This window comes from Suncus etruscus, chromosome 11 (assembly GCF_024139225.1).
Source record: "Suncus etruscus isolate mSunEtr1 chromosome 11, mSunEtr1.pri.cur, whole genome shotgun sequence".
Classification (NCBI taxonomy): domain Eukaryota; kingdom Metazoa; phylum Chordata; class Mammalia; order Eulipotyphla; family Soricidae; genus Suncus; species Suncus etruscus.
The window spans coordinates 104,033,227-104,053,640 of NC_064858.1; the positions used below are offsets into that span (position 1 = coordinate 104,033,227).

Genomic DNA, 20,414 nt, shown 5'->3' on the forward strand with positions numbered 1-20,414 from the left:
TGATTCAGGTTTAATCACTGGCATTCCATCCAGTACCCTAAGCATAACAGAAGTCATTCCTGAGTTCAGAGCCAAAAATAGGACCTGAGCATCATTGGGCCCCCAAACCAAATCAAACATAAAAACAGAAACAATTTTGTGATAAAGATGGGAATGTAACTTCTGTTTCAAAGATGCAAATATTCTTTATATATTTGATAGGTAATTAAATTATGTTATACAAAAAATGTAGACATTCAGACTTGTATTCAGTCAGAATAATAGTTGTAGCTTAATTTAATCTAATTTAGAAATTTTGAAAAAATATTTGTACAAAGTAGAAACAGGGCACTAAATGTCTATACAATATATATTTGAGTTTCATGTGTGCTTAACTATACAAATAGAGGTAGACATGAAAATATAAGAACCTTTAAATTAAGAACATTTTGTTAAATGTATTCTAAGCAAATCAATATTATTCAGACTTTAATTTCACAAGTAAAATTATATCAAAGGACTATACTTTGCAAATTGTCTTTATAAAATGAAGACTATTGAATCTACTTTCTAGTTATTGATAAAGTACACATTATTCTGGAATGTCACTCATTGAATTTATTGTTTTTCAAAAATAATTTACATATATCGCTTCATTTATTACTGGGAGATTACTGACCATAAATAAATTAGGACCACAATAAGTAAGTTAATAATTAGGACCACAGTAAGTTCCACAATTTCATTTGCATGCAAGAATGCATTTTTGCCAGTAATTTCAGTTGTATATTTAACTAATTGGTAATGGCCAAATAATACATTATTATCACTGAATAAAATATTTCTATGGGACTGCAGTTGTTAGTGCTTTATTGCTCACAGGAACTCCTGCTTAAACTATTTGGTTTCTCAAGTGGCTTTTTTGTAGCAAGGAGTCAATGACAAGCATTAAAAATGTATCCAAGAATGCCATGCCAGAGTGAGTGATGGATTTTACATGATAACTATAAATAGAGGGACTATGTCAGCAAATAATTTCTGTGACACATTCATTTCTTCTGATTATCACTGATGCAATTCTACTTATAATGCATTCATTTCCTCTTTTTCTATTGTGATTTCTTATGCTTCTTATAAGCAGCTTCACATTTTCCTCATATACTAATGGGTATACTATATTATTAATTTATAGACATGGGTTTCTTTTCTCCACTCATAAACAAGTAAAAAAATCTAGCTACTTTGTTTTGATACATAGTATAAATTTTGTATTTAAGTATTGCAATAATAACTTGAAGAAATGCACTGGGATAGGGAAGGCTAGTAGCATTATTTTAAACATTCAATTTTCCTTTAGTCAATTGAAAAGATGTTAGAAAGATCTGTAAAGATTAAGCTAGGGAAGAAATTTAATTAAGAGAATTTTGGCTTGTGGTTAAGACTAGGAACAACTCCATTCAATTCCAACAAGAGACATTTCTCTCAGTAGGACAGAAAACCACTCCATGGGGAAAAATGGTAATTTCAATGCCCATACTAAGTACACAGATGTTTTCAGTGATTTGAACAAGACATTTGTTAAAATATTTTCTCAAAAATTTCCATTTAAAACTCAACAGACACATGAGGATATCTCTTTGTGCACATAGAAGTAAATTAAGGTTGTGCTATTCTATTATTTAAACCAATATATAGTATTTTTAGTCCCATATGAAGATGTTGCTCATTGGTAACTCTTACTAGACAATCAATCTTTATTTAGAAAGCTGTTTTTATTCACATCACATCTTAAAAGCTCTGGAATAAAAGGCATAAAAATACCCAATGACAGATGAAACTGAGAAAACTGCTCTGAACAAACTCTTCTAAAATAGGGTTGTGCATATAAATTATAAACACACTAAAACTTGATCAAAAAGAAAGGTCTTTAACATTCATTTAAATGCATGAACAGATGTGGCAGACCTAATGTCAATGTATAAATGGCCCCACAATGTGGGATATGAGGATGAGATCTCTGAATGTTTTTACACTCATAACAAGCATGGCTGGATTCCTCTAACAAAAAATAAGTCCCTAACCAACACATAGGGAAGCTGTATGTCATCTATAGACTTTTGACCACAAATGTTTTCACTGAGCTCTGTGGGGAAAAGAAAAACAATACAACTTGAAATAATCATATTGTTTTTAGAGTTACCTGTGAATGGGCAAACAAGTCAATTCTCAGCTTAAAATGAATATGATGGGGGCCGGTGAGGTGGCGCTAGAGGTAAGGTGTCTGCCTTGCAAGCGCTAGCCAAGAAAGGACCACGGTTCGATCCCCCTGTGTCCCATATGGTCCCCTCAAGCCAGGGGCAATTTCTGAGCGCTTAGCCAGGAGTAATCCCTGAGCATCAAATGGGTGTGGCCTGAAAAAAACAAAAAAAAATTGAATATGATGGGATCGAAGAGATAACATGAAGGTAGGACATTTGCCTTGCATGCTAAAGGACGATGATCTGAATCCCAGCATCCCATAGGGTCCCCTGAGCCTGCCAGGAGCGATTTCTGAGAATAGAGCCAGAAGTAACCCTGATAGCTGCAGGGTGTGACCCAAAAAAACAAACAAACAGAAAACGATGAAAGTATATTTTAACTGTTTCCTGTTTCATCTGTTTTATTTTATGACTTAAAAACTATAAGAATCTTCATGTAACTCTATTACCTCAACTTTTCCTTTAGTTTAACTCAACAAAATTTTATTTTAAAGTAGTATTTTAGGATTTGTATCAATTTAATTAGATATTATATTTATACAAGAGACTTAGAATCTATAGAAAGTATGTAACACTGTGGCATATATTCACCTAATACGTGAGTTTTTTGGACATTGTCCAGACAAAAAATTAAAATAATATACTTAAAATATAATTTGGAAGCAAAAGATAAAGTGTTTGCACTGCACACAGCTGACTTGTGTTTAATTCCTGGCACCATTTATGGTTCCCAAATTCCCTCGAGAGTAATCCCTCGGCACAGAGCCAACAGTACACTCTGAACATAGCTAAGTATGAACCAGAAACAATCATAAAAATACACAAAATACAATTTTAAGGCTTAATATTTTAAAGTTTAAACAAAACTTTATTTTGCAAAATAATTTTATTGATAACTTTATTTAAGGGTACTGAATTTATATTATGAATAAGAAGAATATCTAAAATAATAAAGAGCTTTATGTATTTGAAATCACTTTTATTTAAAAAGTAATTTGTTTTCTCTCATTCTCTGAATTTTTCTTTTTTTTTTTTTTTTTTTGGTTTTTGGGCCACACCCTGTGGCGCTCAGGGGTTACTCCTGGCTATGCGCTCAGAAGTTGCTCCTGGCTTCTTGGGGGACCATATGAGACGCCGGGGGATCGAACCGCGGTCCGTCCTAGGCTAGCGCAGGCAAGGCAGGCACCTTACCTCCAGCGCCACTGCCCGGCCCCCTCTGAATTTTTCTTATTGTAGCCCAAACAAATTATATCAATTTGAAGTGTCTGCATTTATTACATTTGTTTTTTTCCTCCATATTCTACTATTATACTAGTTCATGAATTCATACTTTTACTCTTGTACTACACAGATAATTCATGTGTTACCAATTCTCATTGTTTCATAACGTCTGATTTTGTCCTCTACTATATGTTAGACAAGTGCATAAAATAGCTAGAAAACCTTTCCTCTAGTTATCAAATTATTCCCATTATTCTTTCAGATAGCTCCAAAACTCTTCCGTTGCTCAATAGAGATATAAGGAATAACTTACATATAATGATGTGATTATATTTTATACCTCCACAGTCTTACTCTTATGCAGTCAAAACTCAAAATGCCTCTCACCCTACTTTACTAACAATCATTAATATTTCACTTTTGAATCCTACATAATCAAATTTCCACAAGATTTCTGTATATAGAACTTACAATGAAGTTTGGATGTATGCTACTGAATTACATCCAAGCTTTCTGATGGTTTTAATAATATTAAATTGTCTGAATTGATGTTTATCCTTCAATTATACTAAGTAGTTCCTTGCAAGAGTGGCTGTTCAAAAATAAAATAAAATAAAAGAAATTTGAAGCTTGTTCTTCAAGTCTGTGTTATTCCTTAAATACTTCCTCCCCTCACATCAATCTGAGTAAATTTCTTTTGGGGGAGGGGCTTATAATATTTTTTTTAATTTTAGCACCATATTTAAGCACTCATTACCTGATAAGATTACAAACATGTTTGTGATTGGGTCTCAGCCATAAAATGCAAACCTCCCTTCACCAAAGTAACTTTCAGTAACTTTCAATCCACCAATGTCCCTCGTTTCCCTCCTCCTGCCTGTCTCAAAGACAGGCATTGTATTTCTCCTTATCATTGTCATGTTAGTTTTTAGTGTAGTTATTTCTCTAACTGTACTTACCACTTTGTGGTAAACTTTATATCATGAGCTGGTCCTTCATGCCCTCATCTCTATTGTTTCTGGGTATTACTACCATATTGTCTTCTTTTTCTTAAATCCTACAGATGAGTGAGATTGTATTGTGTTTATCTCTCTCACTTTGACTTATTTCACTCGACATAAATAGTCTCGATATCTATCCATGTATAAGCAAATTCTGTGACTTCATTTTTTCTAACATCTGCATAGTATTCCATTGCATAAATATATCACAGTTTCTTTATCCACTCATTTATTGTTGGGCATCTGGGTTGTTTCCAGATTTTGGCTATTGTAAAAAGTGCTGTTATAAACATAGGCATGCAGAGTTCATTTTTGTATTGTGTTTTTATGTTCCTAAGATATATTTCTATTAGAAGTATTTCTGAGTCATATGGGAGCTCAGATTTTTAGAGAATATCCATATTTGGTCCAAGCAGTGGCACAATTGGTATGGCATCTGCCCTGCCTGTGCTAGCCTAGGATGAAACAAGGTTCAAACCCCCAGCATCCCAAAATGTCTCCCAAGCCAGGAGGGATCTCTGAGCGCATAGCCAGGAGTAACCCTGAGAGTCATAAGGTGTGGCTGAAAAACCAAAAAAAAAAAAAATAGAATATCCATATTTTTTCCTGAAGGTTGAACTAAATGGCATTCCCACAAGCAGTGAGTGAGAATTCCTCTCTCCCCACAGCCATGCCAGCAGTGATTGTTTTTGTTCTTTTTGATATTGGCTAATAGTCTGAGTAAATTTCATTAAAAACCTCTCTCCTTTGGGGCCAGAGCAATAGCACAGCGGTAGGGCATTTGCCTTGCACGCAGTTGATCCAGGACCAACCTTGGTTTGATCTCCAGTGTCCCATATGGTTCCCTGAGCCAGGAGCGATTTCTGAGCACACAGCCAGGAGTAAGCCCTGAGCGTCACAGGGTGTGGCCCAAAAAAGAAAAAAAAATACAATTATCTCCTTTGACCAAAGGATAGTAAGAGATGATGCCTGAACATTTACTAAATAGATGAATAACCAATTTGGCAGAAGGGCATTTCAATTCAAGAGTAGTAGTTTTCTGACATAATTGTTAGTAATAAAAATGTGTATACTGAATATTACTTGATACCCTATATTATTTAAACAAATTAGTTTTAATTTTAATAATTTATTTAAGCACCATGGCTACAAATATGTTCATAATTGGGTTTCAGCCATAAAATGCACATCCTCCTTTACCAAAGCAATTTTTCTGCCACCATTGTCTTCCCATTTCCTACCTCCCCTCTCCACCTGCCTGTCTTCAAGACAGGCATTGTATTTCTCTATCATTGTCAAGGTAGCTGGTAGTGCAGTGATTTCTTTAACTGCATTTACCACTTTCGTGATAACTTGCTATCATGGGCTGGTCCTTTCAGCCCTCATCTCTATTGTCTCTGGGTGCTATTATTACATTGTCTTTTATTTTTCTGAAATCCCACTGATAAGACTATTCTGTGTTTATCTCTGACTTATTTCACTCAATATAATAGTTTCCCAATTCATCAATATATAATCAAATTTCATACTTCATTTCTTCTAACAGCTGCATGGTAGTCTACTGTATAGATGTGTTACAGTGTCTTTAGCCACTCATCTGTTGTTGGACATCTGGGTTGTTTCCAGATTCTAGCTATTGTAAATAGTGCTGCTAGGAACATTGGAGTGCAAAGAGGATTATTGTATTGTATTTTTGTGGTCCTAGGGTATATGAGTGGTATTGTTGGATCATGTGAGAGCTTAATAACCAGTTTGTTAAGGAATATCCATATTGTTTTCTAAAAATGCTGGACTAGATGGCATTCCCAAAAGAAGTGAATGGTGAGTTTCTTTCTTACCACAGCCATGCCAGCAGTGTTGTTTTTGTTCTTTGTTTATGTGCTAGTCTCTGTGGTGTGAGATGACATCTTATTGTTGTGTTGACTTGCAACTCCCTGATAATTAGTGGAACATTACTTCATGTAACTTTTGTCCGTCTATATTTCTTCTTTGAGGAAATGACTGTTGGTTTCTTCTCCCCATTTTTTGAAAGAGTTAGATGATTTTTTTTGTGTTTCTGTCAGTTCTGTGTAAAGCTTAGATATTGGTCCCTTATCTGATGGATGTTGTGTGAATAGTTTCTCTCATTCCATGGGTGAACTACTTACACTAGTCACTGTTTCCTTTGAAGTGCAGAAACTTCTCAGTTTAAGGTAATTTTGTTTGTCCCCAATTCACAATACAGACCAGACAAAGGGCCTGTGTTGAGATGTATATGGGGTGTATTTACTGTACCTCCTCTTTCTATACAATCAGTATAAAGAACACAGCCTGTGGTAAGAATTGAGAGGCCTTATCTTTTCTTTCTTTTTTTGATTTTTAATAAACATTCCCATGACCAATGACCAATATCCCAAGTGTCCTTCCTCCCCACCCCACACAGGCCTGTACTCTAGACAGGCTTTCTACTTCCCTCATTCAGACATATTTTTGTTATGATAGTTCTCAGTGTAATTATTTCCGTGACTGCACTAAACGATTCCTGTGGTGAGTTTCATATCAGGAGCTGGACCCTACAGTCCCCCTCTATTTTGTCTCTGAGAATCATTACACAAATGTTTTTCATTTTTCTCAAAACCCATAGGTGAGTGAGACCATTCTGTGTTTATCTCTCTCCCTCTGACTTATTTCACTCAGTATAATAGATTCCATATACATCAATGTATAGGAAAATGTCATGACTTCATCTCTTCTGACGGCTGCATAATATTCCATTGTGTATATGTACCATAGTTTCTTTAACCATTCATATAGTGAGGGGCATCTAGGCTGTTTCTAGAGTCTGGCTACTGTAAACAATGCTACAATGAATATAGGTGTGAGAAAGGGATTTTGTATTGTATTTTTGTGTTCCTAGGATATTTCCCTAGGAGTGATATGGCTGAATCGTAAGGGAGCTCAACTTCCAGCTTTTGGAAAAATCTCCATATCACTTTCCACAAAGGATGGACTAGATGGCATTCCCACCAGCAGTGAATAAGAGTTCCTTTATCTCCACATCCCTGCCAGCACTGCTTGTTCTCATTCTTTCTGATGTAATTCTAAGGTAATTCTATTTGTTTTCTGATGTAATTCTAAGGTAATTCTATTTGTTTATCTCTGCTTTCTTTTGTTTAAATAGTGGTGTTTCCTCCTTGACTAATATCAATTTTTAAGGAATGTTTTAGTGTCAATGTTTATATGATGTAAAAAGTTTAATTCATTTCTGGAATTACTGAAAGTCATAAAATTAGTAACTAATCTACAGTGTAAATGTATTTAGGACATACTGGGAACATAACAATAATTTTCAAAAACTTGATTTTTATCTTAAATGTCCAAAGAAAGAGGCCAGACACATGGCTCAGTGGTAGAGTACACATCACTGCCTATTATCATTGCCTTAGGCAAGTCTGCAGCACTGAGAATGGAAGTATATTAAAATACATCGAAAGAAAATTTAGTCTAATAAAATAAAAGTAAAAGGCAAACGCAGCACATGAAGGAAAAACAAGGCTAGATTACTACAAGAATCTGAGTTCTGATGCAGGGAAGGATGCTTAAATTGTTAAATTGTTTTTCATTGTCTAAGAGAAAATTCTTTTGCACAAAACAGTTGCAAGGCTCAGTTAAATGGTTTAAATGAAAGGTTCTTTATAAAATCCAATAAACCAATAAAGTAATTTGTGAATGTTTGACATTCTGTGTAGATTTCAGACAAGATACTTAAAAGGCAAAGACAAATTCTTAAAATACTGCAGCATTATACTAACTTAATACATATATATATAAATATATAAATCAGAAAGTATACATATAAAATATACATATATAAATCAAAAATAGTACCTTTCACAAGTTTGTCTATTCTGAGTTTTTTCTTCATGTCTTCCTGTAATTTATGATTAAATTTAGGTGCATCAATGAAAAGTTTCCGCATAATACAGGTTATCAGCTAAGTAAAAGTTAATTTGAAATAATTTTGCTAGTCTGCGATGTAGCTCAGTGGTAAAATAGTTGTCTAACATGTTTGAGGTCTTATATACTACTTCTACTACTACTATTATCACCTTCACTAATAATCACAAATAATAGTCATTTAATGAATAATTCACAGAATAACGGTACAAAATTACTATATTTTATATCCTAAAATAAACCAAATATTAAAAAATTTTAACAAGTAAATTTTAGTACACAAGCATAAATAGAAAAAATACTATTTCTGTAATCAAATAACAGAGGCCAGGCCTTTGTTGCAAATCATTGCCTGATGAGGTATTTCCCATTCACTGGCTAGCTGATAAAATGTTGCTGGTTTACTTTGTTTGGGGAAATATATGGTACACTATTAGTTTCTAAAATTTTCATAGAGATAATATCACGGGAACCTTCATTGTTTCATTATTTGAGATACTATTCACATGATCCATTTCACATCTCTGACACATTCACCAATATCATTATAGCACAGCTATCAGTCTCTTTGAATTTCTCTTTTGATTCATCAATAATTGTATAGCACCTTCCTCTGTCGATTTTCTTTTCTAAGCCATTAAGGACAGAAAATGAGAAGTTCTGAATTCTCGATTGTGTTCAATAAAAGCAAAAGCAAACTACAAAAAGACCTTCTCAAGCTTTCTATTATATTTCTTGAAAGATGATACAATATTTGAGCAACAGCACGAGCAAAGTGAAGGATAATAATTCACTCTTATTCTATCATTCTAACAAAACATAACAGGTAAACTTTTTCTAAAAAGATATGTCAGTAAACACTTTTGAGATTTATAAGACCTATGATCTCAGTCACAACTAATCAACTCTGTCATCAAAGTCAAAGGAGCCCTTAATAATCCGTAAATAATGTGTTCCAATACAACAGTTTTGCAAAGGAAGGCACTTTATTTTTAAGCGCAAGAATTAGTTTGGTGCTTATTAACTAACATTGCAATATTGGTTGCCTGTTGAAATCATATTTTTTGCCACATTGGATAAAATACAATATATTGCTAGCATTTATTTTACCTCTTTCTTTTGCGGGAGAAGCACTGAGGCCACAACTGGCTATGTTCAGGACTTACACCTGGTCTTGGCTCAAGGATCACTCCTGGCTAATCAGTCATTGGGTGATCCTCTGTAGAGCCAAAAATCAAACTAGTGTTAGCCATGTGAGGGGCAACTACCTAACCCCCTGAACTAGCTCTCCAGCACCATCATTTTTCCTTTTCCCTTTTTTCTTTTGTAACAGGAGAAGGAACCTCCCAGTGAGTGCTTAAGGATCTGGTTGCCTGTTCTAGAAACACTAAACAACCCTAGGAATTTGGTGTTGCTTGCAATTATCAGAGTCATCTCAGCATTGTTCAAGGCTTCCAAGGATATATTTGGTGGTACTTGGTGGTATTGGGCAGTGCAAGGAACGGGATGTAGATCCTTGAGCAGGCAAGTCACAGCGGCGATATTATCTCCAGCCCATTTCCTTCCTTCTGAATTTGTCCTCTGGAAGTCTGGCATTACCTACGTGACTTGCTGGCTTAAGAAGCAAGATGCTCCAGGTAGAGTTGATTGGTGAAGGGTGGAAGGGAGAAAGGGGTCTGGGACATGGCTCACAGCCTATGTTCCTGTTCTGGTTCTTCCAGACCCTCATTTCTTTCAAACAATTGGGAAAACTTGGGCTGTCTAGACATTTTAGTGGATAAGGTGCTTGCCTTGTATGTGGCCAACTCAGACTGCAGTACCCAAGCGGCTGCTGGGACCTGACCAGGAGTTATCCCTGCCTTTGGTCATGCCCCCTGTTTTAGGACCGCCCCTACTTCTCCATAGGTGATTAGCAATTCGAAAAGTCTTTGACAAGCAGATCAAGTTTGAGAGGTGATGTCTGTGGTTCTTGCTATTTGTTCCAGGGCAGGAAGCTTTTAGCCATGTCTTTATTTCTACAGATCTTTTGGTGTTGACAGATTCAGTTGACAAGTGTGATTCCTAAGGACTTTTTGTGGTATGAGTGAGCTCCAGCCTCCACAGACAAATAGGTGCTTTGTCCCTATTTTTTCTCAATTTAAATCCTTAAATATCCCAGAGATTTAATAATCTCAGAGAATATGAACAAATAAAAATTCAGAATAATTTTGATAATTGAAAAGCAAAGAGCAAGTCTAAATAAAATGAGGGAATGAAAGAGATAATATAATGTGATACTAATTTTAAAAGCAACAGGAAGTTACTTTCATCTAAAAACGATGAATCAATGACAGAGCCTGAGATACCCTCATGTTAGTACCTAAGTTTGTCCTTAATATTACATTTCCCAAGATTTTTGCAAGAAAATCAATCTCTCACTTGGTGGCAATTGCCAGATGCCTATGTGTGGAACACTTGAATAAAAACATCCCACCCACCAGTGTAACAGCTTGACTTAAGAAAATATGAGAGAAATCTTGAAGGGAGAAGATAAACAACAAACCTAATGGACATTAGTCAAAGTAGGGGGAAAAAGTATATTTAATTAATTACATAAAAACTTCTTTACAACTTGAAAACAAAGAGCTATGGGAAAGGGGAAAAGAAAGATTTATTTTTTAATCGACAATTTAATAGCAATTTTGAGGGAAATGGTTAAAAAATAGTAGGTAGCAGGAAATTTGTGTTCAAATTTAATTCTTAAATTACTCAAAGGATCTAGTGAGATAATGGTAGAACAGATAATGAGCATGTGAAAGTATATGAGTTATATTCTAGATACTACTATGTAAGACAACTTTGGAAAAAACTCAAAATATATTCTATATTGTTTATAATTCTTTGTGGGATGTATGATTTGTTAATAGTTAGAAGTACTCATTTTGGAACTTTAGCATAAAATTATATTTTAGTACCATGTGGATTAAGAGTATTTAAGGTGTGGTTTATTTCATATATTAAATTGCCGATATACAGTTATATTTACCAGACATTTCTATGTATTTATATTAGTGTTAATTCTATGTATTTTATGTAATACTATATGAGAAATAGTCATTAGTAATTATCCTTGTTATAAAAATAGATATCTTTATAAATTAGGACTCAAAATGCCCTATATCTAGACTTAAGCACATTTATTAAAGCTGGTCTTAGTTATTTTATCAATAATAAAATTATTCTTTTAGTTTCCTCCCTTGAGTAGTTCAGGGAATAAAAAAAATTATCATTTCTAAGTGAGGTCTATGTTTAGATGTCATTTCACATAGATTTACTTTTACATATACTAGCAACCACAGCCTTGTTTTAATAATCAAGATAGCCCAAACAACAGTTTGTCATGCTAAAAATTTGTCATCAATCTGAATGCTGTATATAATTTTCATAAATAATTCCTATATTACTCTTAATGAAACTATATGTAGGAAGATCACAATGTTAAATAAAAACGAAGATAACCTCAAATTGATGTAAGCTTCAAAAACATATATTAAAAATTCATTTATCAGCATTGCAAAATTTCTCTGGTAAATGATTTTTTTCAGAATCTCCGTTATTTTCAAGAAGTAGTATTGAAATATTCAGATATATTACTCCATTTGTGCTATAATTAAGATATTAATTTGGAAAATTTCATTATTTAAAATACATATCTGATCTGTTAGGTTTAAAGTGATTTATCTTTGAACTCATACATGTTATTTTTATTTAACTCTTTAAGATTAGTTTTAATAATTCCTACATTAGTAAATTAATTAGTTTATGACTTAATTTAGTAGTTAATTAATTTCTAAATATTAAGGTATTTTAAAGGCATTCACACACTGAAATATTGAAAAAAAACTGAGCATGATGCATACAATTTACTTTGCGATATATAAGAAAGATAAACTTGTATTCCATTTTATAAGAAAATATCAACAGGATAGAAAGAGACAGAGTAAATTAAAATAGAAAGTAGCACAATTAGAAGAGAAGAGATTTATAAAAAGCTATTTGCAGAATTTTTGCAAATCACTAAATTTGAAATTCCATTGATAGAAGTTTTCCAGGAGTCAAAAGCTCTTTCTTAGTCTTTGTTATTTGTTGCTACATCCACTGTTGTACAGTCATCATTTTTTCAGTGTTTATATTTACACTGTTCTATATCCATCATGTATGTACAGATATTGGAACAGGCTGTATCATGTTTACACTATTGTATCATGTTCACTCTCACATTGAAAGAGGTCAACAAAAATAATTCTATTTTTACTTAAGAAAAAGCTCATAATCATCACTAAAAGTATTGGAAACACTTTGAGATATAATCTTTAAAATACATGCCTGTACAAACATGTAAAAATAATCCTAGAAGAGCTTGGACAAATAGCACAGCAGGTAGAGTGCTTGCCTTGCAAGCAGCAGATGTGGCTTCAATCTTTTTCAATAGTATAATAAGTTGTTATTAGAAGATTAAGCTAAATACGGTCCCATTATTGAATCTCAGTTAATATAATCCCTCCTTGTAAATATTTGGAAGCAAATTTTATTGGCTACTCCTTAATTCAATAAATCAAGGATTTTGAGTTACAACTCTTCAAATGTAAGGAGACTTGATCTCATATTCTTCTATGTCAAAACCAAGTACACCAAAGATTCTATCATTTTCCCAAAACAAATTAGACAGAAGTCACTTCTATGAAAGACGGACAGTCCTTCATATCACATCCTTTTAATTCCTTTGCTATTAAATATAGCCTGTAAACCAGTAGCATCAAAGTGTGTGAGCAATTCCTATTCCAGACCCCCTGAATCATAATTTACAACTTAAAAGGATCTCTCAGTGATTTATAGACACATTCAAGTTTAAGAAATATTGCTTTAACTTTGTGGAAGGCAAAGGACAGAAAGTGCAATTGATTGCTTTACATTTGTGCTTTCTCACCTAACTAGATATATCACAGTAGTTTCTATGCATACTACAAAATTATATACTTTTAGTCAAATAAGTTGAGATGACTTTTATATTTGTTATATTTAAATTCAAAAACAGACTTATGGAATAGGAACTCTTACTAAATTAAAAAATGTTTTTATTTAAATTCCATAGTTATAAGGCTATTCATAAGTTTTTTTCCACAGATAAAGTTGTTTTTGATCGAGTTATAGTCAAGCAATGTAAAAAAAGAAACCTTCACCTATGCACATTTTTTGCAATAAGAAAACATAAGAAGATAAGACCACTTCACACAATAATAAGCAGGATATAGTCTGATTCAAGAAATTGTATGCTTAAACATATTTTATAATTTTGTATATAAGATTATAATAAATTTACAATTATAGTGATTATTTATGAATGGAAAACATATGTAATTTGTGATGAATATTATAATTTTATAATAAAATGAAATATAATTTATAGCAGATAAATTATAAAGGACTTCACTTTATGTGTAAAATAAGAAAGATTCAAAATAAATTCTTATTGTGAATAAGTCTTAAATAATCTGGGCTTTCAAAAATCTTTATACCTGCCATCTGCTAGTGTTTAAAATATACAATGAGATATTAAGAATGAATTCTAGGAGTCAGGCACTTGTCTCAGATGGCTGGGATGCATGCCATATTCAGATGTCAATCCTTAGCACTGCAAACATTTCAACAGCATTACCCAATGAGGTTCAGGTGAACACCAGTAAATAAACATTGTTAGAGGAGCAATGGGAGCCTACCACAGAAGTAAACTGTCACGCGCCAACCTCAGACAGCTATCACTAAAAGTGACCTTACTGGGTCCCCGATGCTTCTAAACCCCCCCTCCCCAAAAATCCTAAATCTATTTAAGCATTTGATAATGATCACATTTAGAAATATATATTACATATATTTGCCACCCCTGGCAGTGCTCAAGTATTACTCCTGGTTCTGTGCCCAGAAATTATTCCTGGCAGGCTCAGGGAATATGTGGGATGCTGAGTATTGTACCTGGATCAGCCATGTACAAGGCAAATGCGCTAATGCTGTGCTACGGCACAAACCCTAGAAAAATATTTTAGCTATATGGACATATATGTATTTGTGTGGTGTTTTATATATATGTATATACACATACATAAATATGTATGTATGCTTCTTAAAAATCCTAGAGTGAAATTTAGAATAGCTATATATTTAAAATCTTTGTTTAGAACTTTGGGGTATTTTCTGGTTGGTTGGTTGGTTGGTTGGTTGGTTGGTTGGTTGGTTGGTTGGTTGGTTGATTGATTGGTTGGTTTTTGTCTATGGTCAAGATTTACTAGTGGCTCTGGACTTGGGAAATATTCCTGGCAGTGTGTGGAAACCACACAAGGTGCAGAGATGGAATCATGGTTAGCCATGGTTAGAAAGGCAATTCACTCACCTATTATACTACCCCACTAGACCTGTTTAGAGTTTTTCAAAAATTAATCATAACATTATGAAGCAAGTCTTTCATAATGGATTTTGTCTGGTCCCCCAACCCCTAAAAGGCAAAACACAAACTAAAGTTTACTGTTTATTTATATGTGTATACAAATATGTGTATATGTATATAAATAGATACATGTAAATATATGTCACATAATTATTTTAATGTAATCTGTCAGATAATTTTTTAGTATAATTTAATCTTAACCAGGAAACAAGACCTAGTTTTATTCAGATAAGAAATTACAGAACTGCTGTATTAAACACCAAATAAGAGTTTAGCTGTCACAATTCCCATTGCACAACTTCAAGAAAGTTTTCCTTTTTTATTTATTTATTTATTTATTTAAGCATCTTGATTACAAATATGATTGTGATTAGGTTTCAGTCATCTAAAGAACACCCCCCTTTACCAGTGCAACATTCCCACCACCAATGTCCCAAATCTCCCTCCATGAGTGCAGTTATAGAAATAACTAAACTGAGAACTACCATAACCATGTGAATGAATGAGGGAACTAGAAAGCCTGTCAAGTAAGTTTTCTTTACCTGCCATAAATTTAACGTATTTCAGATTCTTCTCTTTTCCACAGAGTATCTGTCTATATATACTTTCTCTCTGAATTAGAGAAATATATGATAACCTATCAGTGATATGTCTAAGTTCATATAGTTTCTATATATAAATAAATTACGCCTTGAGTGCCAAGTTTTTCACTCATAAAAAAAATAATAACCTTACACTATAATTTAATTTGTTTCTTTGCACCATCTAGTGGACTGAAAGGAAAACTACGGCGATAGCACAGAAGATAGCAGGTGAATGAAACATTAGATCACATTTTCAAATGTCTTGAAAGAAGAAAAGTTCTTAAAATCTATTTTGAACATTTCAGCATCACTCATCCCCTTTCTCGTGATCAATTCCATTAAATAGGGATGCTGAATCTGTGTGTGAAGATAAATCTACAAACAAGGACCCAAGATAAAAAGTCTGAATTAGGGGGTTAAAAAAAATAAAAAATAAAATTAAAAAAAAACAGTTTTTCCTAATAATCCAAGGGTTTAGATATCATCACCAACAACAACAACACTTTTTCCTACACTCCAAGGCTATCTATATAATCACCACCACTACCAATTATAACTTTTCCTACACTCCAAAGTTATATAATATCATCACACCAACAAAAATTTTTTTCCTAAACTCCAAAGTTATATAGATCATTGCCAAAACAAAACAAAGCCTTTTCCTGAACTCCAAGGCTATATAGATCATCACCATAAACAACAACAAACCTTTTCCTAAACTCTAAGGCTACATATATCATCATCATAAATAACAACAAAACCTTTGCCTACACTTCAAGGCTATATCCTCACCACCACCACCAATTATACTATTTCCTGCTCTCTAAGCCTATATATATATATATATATATATATATATATATATATATATATATATATATATATATATATATATATATATATATATATATCATCACCACCAATAAAAAAAATTCTTCCTAAACTCCAAGACTAAATAGAACATCACCATCAACAACAACAAAACCTTTTTCTAAACTCCAAGGCTCTATATATCATCACCAACACAAAAACCACTTTTTCCTATACTCCAAGGCCACCACCACCACAATTACACCATTTCCTATACACTCCAAGGCTAAACACACACACACACACACACACACACACACACACACACACACACACAACAACAACAAAATTTTTTTCCCTAAACTCCAAGGCTATATATATAATTACCACCACCAAGTGTACTATATCCTACACTCCAAGGTGTAAATATATACATATATATATATACATACATGCATACATATAGACACACATATAGACACATACATATATACACACATATCAATATACACATATATGTATCATCACCACCAACAAAAAAAAAATCCACCTAAACCCCAAAGCTCCATACATCATCACCATAACCAACAACAAAACCATTTCCTAAACCCCAGAGCTATCTATCTCATCACCACCACCAGCAACCGCCTTTTCCTACATCCCAAGGCTATCCCAGCCAGCAAGCCAGAACGCGCGGCGCCAGTGCGCAGGCGCGCTGAAAAGCGGAAGCGGGGAGGCGGGACGCCAGCAGGACTGCTTCCGGGGCACCAGCCGGACTGCTTCCGGGGTTGCGTCAGAAGCTCCTGGTGCTGTGGCTGCGCGGGACGCCGCTCGCTGCTCCTTGTGTGGCCGAGCTGTCAGCGCTTCCGTCGTTGGGGGTCCCAGTCCCCCGAAAACCCGAAGGCCCCGGGGATCCGGAGCAGCCGCTGCTGGGTGCAGTCGCGACGGCTTGGAGCAGCGCTTTAGAGACGCGGCCTAGAGGAGCCTCCAGGCCTGGTGTTGCAGCAGCTGCTGTTACTGCTGCTGGTGCTGGTGTTGCTGCTGCTGTTGCAGCAGCTGCTGCTGCTGGTGTTGCTGCTGCTGTTGCAGCAGCTGCTGCTGCTGTTGTTACTGCTGCTGCAATTCCTGCAATCCCCAAGAGCCCCCAAATCCCTTTCGCCGGCTTGCAATGGAGGAGATCTCTTTGGCCAACCTGGACACCAACAAGCTGGAGGCCCTGGCGCAGGAGATCTACGTGGACCTCATCGAGGATTCCTGCCTGGGCTTCTGCTTCGAGGTGCACCGGGCCGTCAAGTGCGGCTACTTCTACCTGGAATTCTCCGAGGCGGGCGGCGTGAAGGATTTCGGCCTCCAGCCCGTGGAAGAGAAAGGAGCCCGTCGCCTCCCTCTCTGCTCCCTGCCTGCAGCTCCTGCGAACGGGCCCGATCCACCCCTGCAACGCTCTCCTCCAGAATTCCAGTAGCTGCACGACACCAACCAGAGAGGCTCGAGGCTTGCCAGGACTGGACACAGGCCTCTCCTGTTGGGTTGGAGCAAGTTAGGGAGCTGTGTAGGAAAAGCAACCAGAATCAGGCAAAAGTCACCCGTGGATTGATTGATTGTTCTACCCTGTATTATAAAACCCAGTGTAGAAAATTTAGGAATCTGGATGTATTATATTTTTTTAAATTAGTGTATTGTATTGCCTGGAGCCAGTTTTGGAAAAAGTTGCCCCTCCTGGGTGCGCTGTGCCAGGCGCAGTGGTTTTTCTCTCTCTCCTACACGTGGATGTGCCCAGGTCCATTGGTTCTCAGTCTTTCTGCCTTTGTGGTTCACTGACAGTTTGGATATTCCTGATGGTCAGGCCTTAAATACGGCCTCAGTGGAACTGCTCTAGGTTGCTGAGTCTCTCCAGTGGGCTTAGCCAAGACAAATAATGATTGTGTGTATGAGCTGGCTAATAGCAATTTCAGTTTGGGAAAATTCAAGGAAAAAAAAAATTATCAACTGAATCTGGGAAGGGAAGCTTGGTGGTCTTGACTTCCAACAAGAAGAAATGAACAGGCCCTCATTTCCCCAGGATAGATCATTTGGAGTGACTTCAGTGGAAATGAGGACAAGGGCTTGCGTTTTGCTGAATAGAGCCCTCTTTCTTGTTCCCCACTTTGTGGCATAGGCTTGACGAGTGAACAGCTTGGTTATACAAACAAGCTGAGGATTAACTATGATCTTGGGGAGGTTAGCAGGGTCCTCTGTAACTATGTATGATCTCTCAGACTGCAAGATTTCCTCTCTGGCTATATGATCCTGAGTACATTTTAGCCGAACAGTCCTTTTCCTACATGGTCATGCTAGGTCACTGCCTGCTTCCCATCCGGGAAATGGGATTGAAGAGCATCGTGGTTATAGGGACCAACAAGTTGAAAGCTGAGCCTAGAGAGAGACTTCCAGCTACTGTCATATGAATGGTTAGTTCTAGGCAAGCATAGCAGGATTGAGTTATCTCATTGAATGCCCTTTTCTTTGGGTTGGTGGCTTACAGAACTCTGATATGATATGATATTTTTACTATCACAGCCTCTGCCCCATACAAAGAAAGGGCAGTCCTTTTCACATGGCCCTTTTTTGGGCTGTATTGACAAAAGGAACAGATCCCTGGTTTGAAGTATGGGGTGATCCTCCAGAAATCCCTGGGAAAAGGGAGGATGTGAAATTGTGAGATCCTCTTATTTCTTTATTGAGAGGTTAATACGGTGTAGCTGGGTGGGAGCCCAAGTTGAGCGGTAATGGTGCTGCTTTATTTGAAATGTTTTTTTATCTCATTCTGTGCCCCTTTAGGAGTCCAGCCTCATATCTCTGGCTTGGCTCCATGTTCTGCCCCCGCTCAATAGCTCGTGAGCCTAGGTGCTGCCAATCACCCTTCATGTTGACCAGTTTCCATTCATCTCTTGATGTTCCTGCTTTTGAAGCTGCCTTTTTTTAAGTGTTTTTGTTTTTTAGTGGGAGATCCCGAAGACACTATGTCTCTCTATATTGGGAATAGAATTTGAAGATTTTTTTTTTGTATTGGAAAATATTCAAGTATCTCTCCTATTAGACTCCCTGGCTTGTATGCCTTCTGTGTCTTAAATCATGAGGTATTTTATCTTCCCATCTCCACTTGGTATGGCCTCTTAGGACCCAAGCAGCTAATTAAGGCTGGATGACAAGGATGGATTGGTCTTGATCCAGTTTCTCTAATCCTTGCTGTGCATGCATCCTTCTTTGCCCCATAAAGAGCTATTTGGATTGTTTTGTCCAATGTGGGTTACAGACAATGGTTTCTTTATCAAATAAAGGGCCTCAAGATTACCATATTTTGCTCCTGGAAATTTTTCTGTGTTGGAACCTGATTAGATATTCAGAGATTATGATAACTTTTTAGAAAGTCAACTGCGTTAAAAACTTAAATTTTGGGGTATCTGCCTTTGATTTTTTTGGGCACACAACCCCATTCTTAGGGAAAGAAAGGTCCAAGTGAGTTTCTAGCCTACTTCATATGTCTGGGGAATAGGCAGAATATGCGCTGCTCTTCGCAGAGGAGGTGCAGATTGTGACATTATTCTTTCTTTTATGGCCTTTTAAGTTAAAGGAGGGAGTAGTTTTGTGTCATGGCTAGTTGATTGACATTGCCTTCCCATTGGTTTTTGTGCTCTTATTATCCTGACCCCCCCCCCCCCATTAATAGGGCTATAGTCCCTTCCCCTGGACAAGTATGAGGAGGGCTAAGTCTAACAGAGGCCCTGAGCACTACAACTCCTTTCTCTATCAGGAGAGAGTGCTCCCTACCATATAATTAACAGTGGTTCAAAGCTCCCCTTTTTCCTATCTTTTCTAAGTAGCAGAATTGCTCTCCTTCCCTCCTCTGATAAGTGTATCCGTAGCCCTGTAATTCTATTATGTATCTGAGTGAGTGAGAGAGAGTGAGACTATGTATGTGAGTGTGTGTAAGAGGGGGTCTTTATCATTTCAGTGCTTTGTGACTTTTTTCCTGCACATTAGTTCCCACCACCGCATGCCAAGGGGCTATTGCCTGGCATTATCGCATGCTGGGATCATTGGGGAATATATACTAAAAGTCAACACTGTCCTTCGTTTTGGAGATTTATTTTTACATAAGTAGTCCTTC

General features: G+C 35.9%; 1 protein-coding gene and 1 non-coding gene across 2 annotated transcripts; one reads left to right on the forward strand and one right to left on the reverse strand.

Annotated features, from left to right (window-relative positions):
• Positions 1-6,657: 6,657 nt before the first annotated feature.
• On the reverse strand, positions 6,658-6,791 carry LOC126023205 (small nucleolar RNA SNORA51). The gene has a single exon (XR_007500408.1). It is a non-coding gene; the product is annotated as a small nucleolar RNA SNORA51 (small nucleolar RNA).
• A 10,598-nt stretch (positions 6,792-17,389) lies between these two features.
• Positions 17,390-17,845, forward strand: ATXN7L3B (ataxin 7 like 3B). The gene has a single exon (XM_049783744.1). The coding sequence runs from the start codon at positions 17,436-17,438 to the stop codon at positions 17,727-17,729; it is 294 nt and encodes a 97-aa protein (XP_049639701.1). The 5' UTR covers positions 17,390-17,435; the 3' UTR covers positions 17,730-17,845.
• The last annotated feature ends 2,569 nt before the right edge of the window (positions 17,846-20,414 follow it).

What these genes read in the sequence shown, in the direction of transcription:
- ATXN7L3B (XM_049783744.1), top strand. Translation starts at nt 17,436, where the DNA reads ATGGAGGAGATCTCTTTGGCCAACCTGGACACCAACAAGCTGGAGGCC.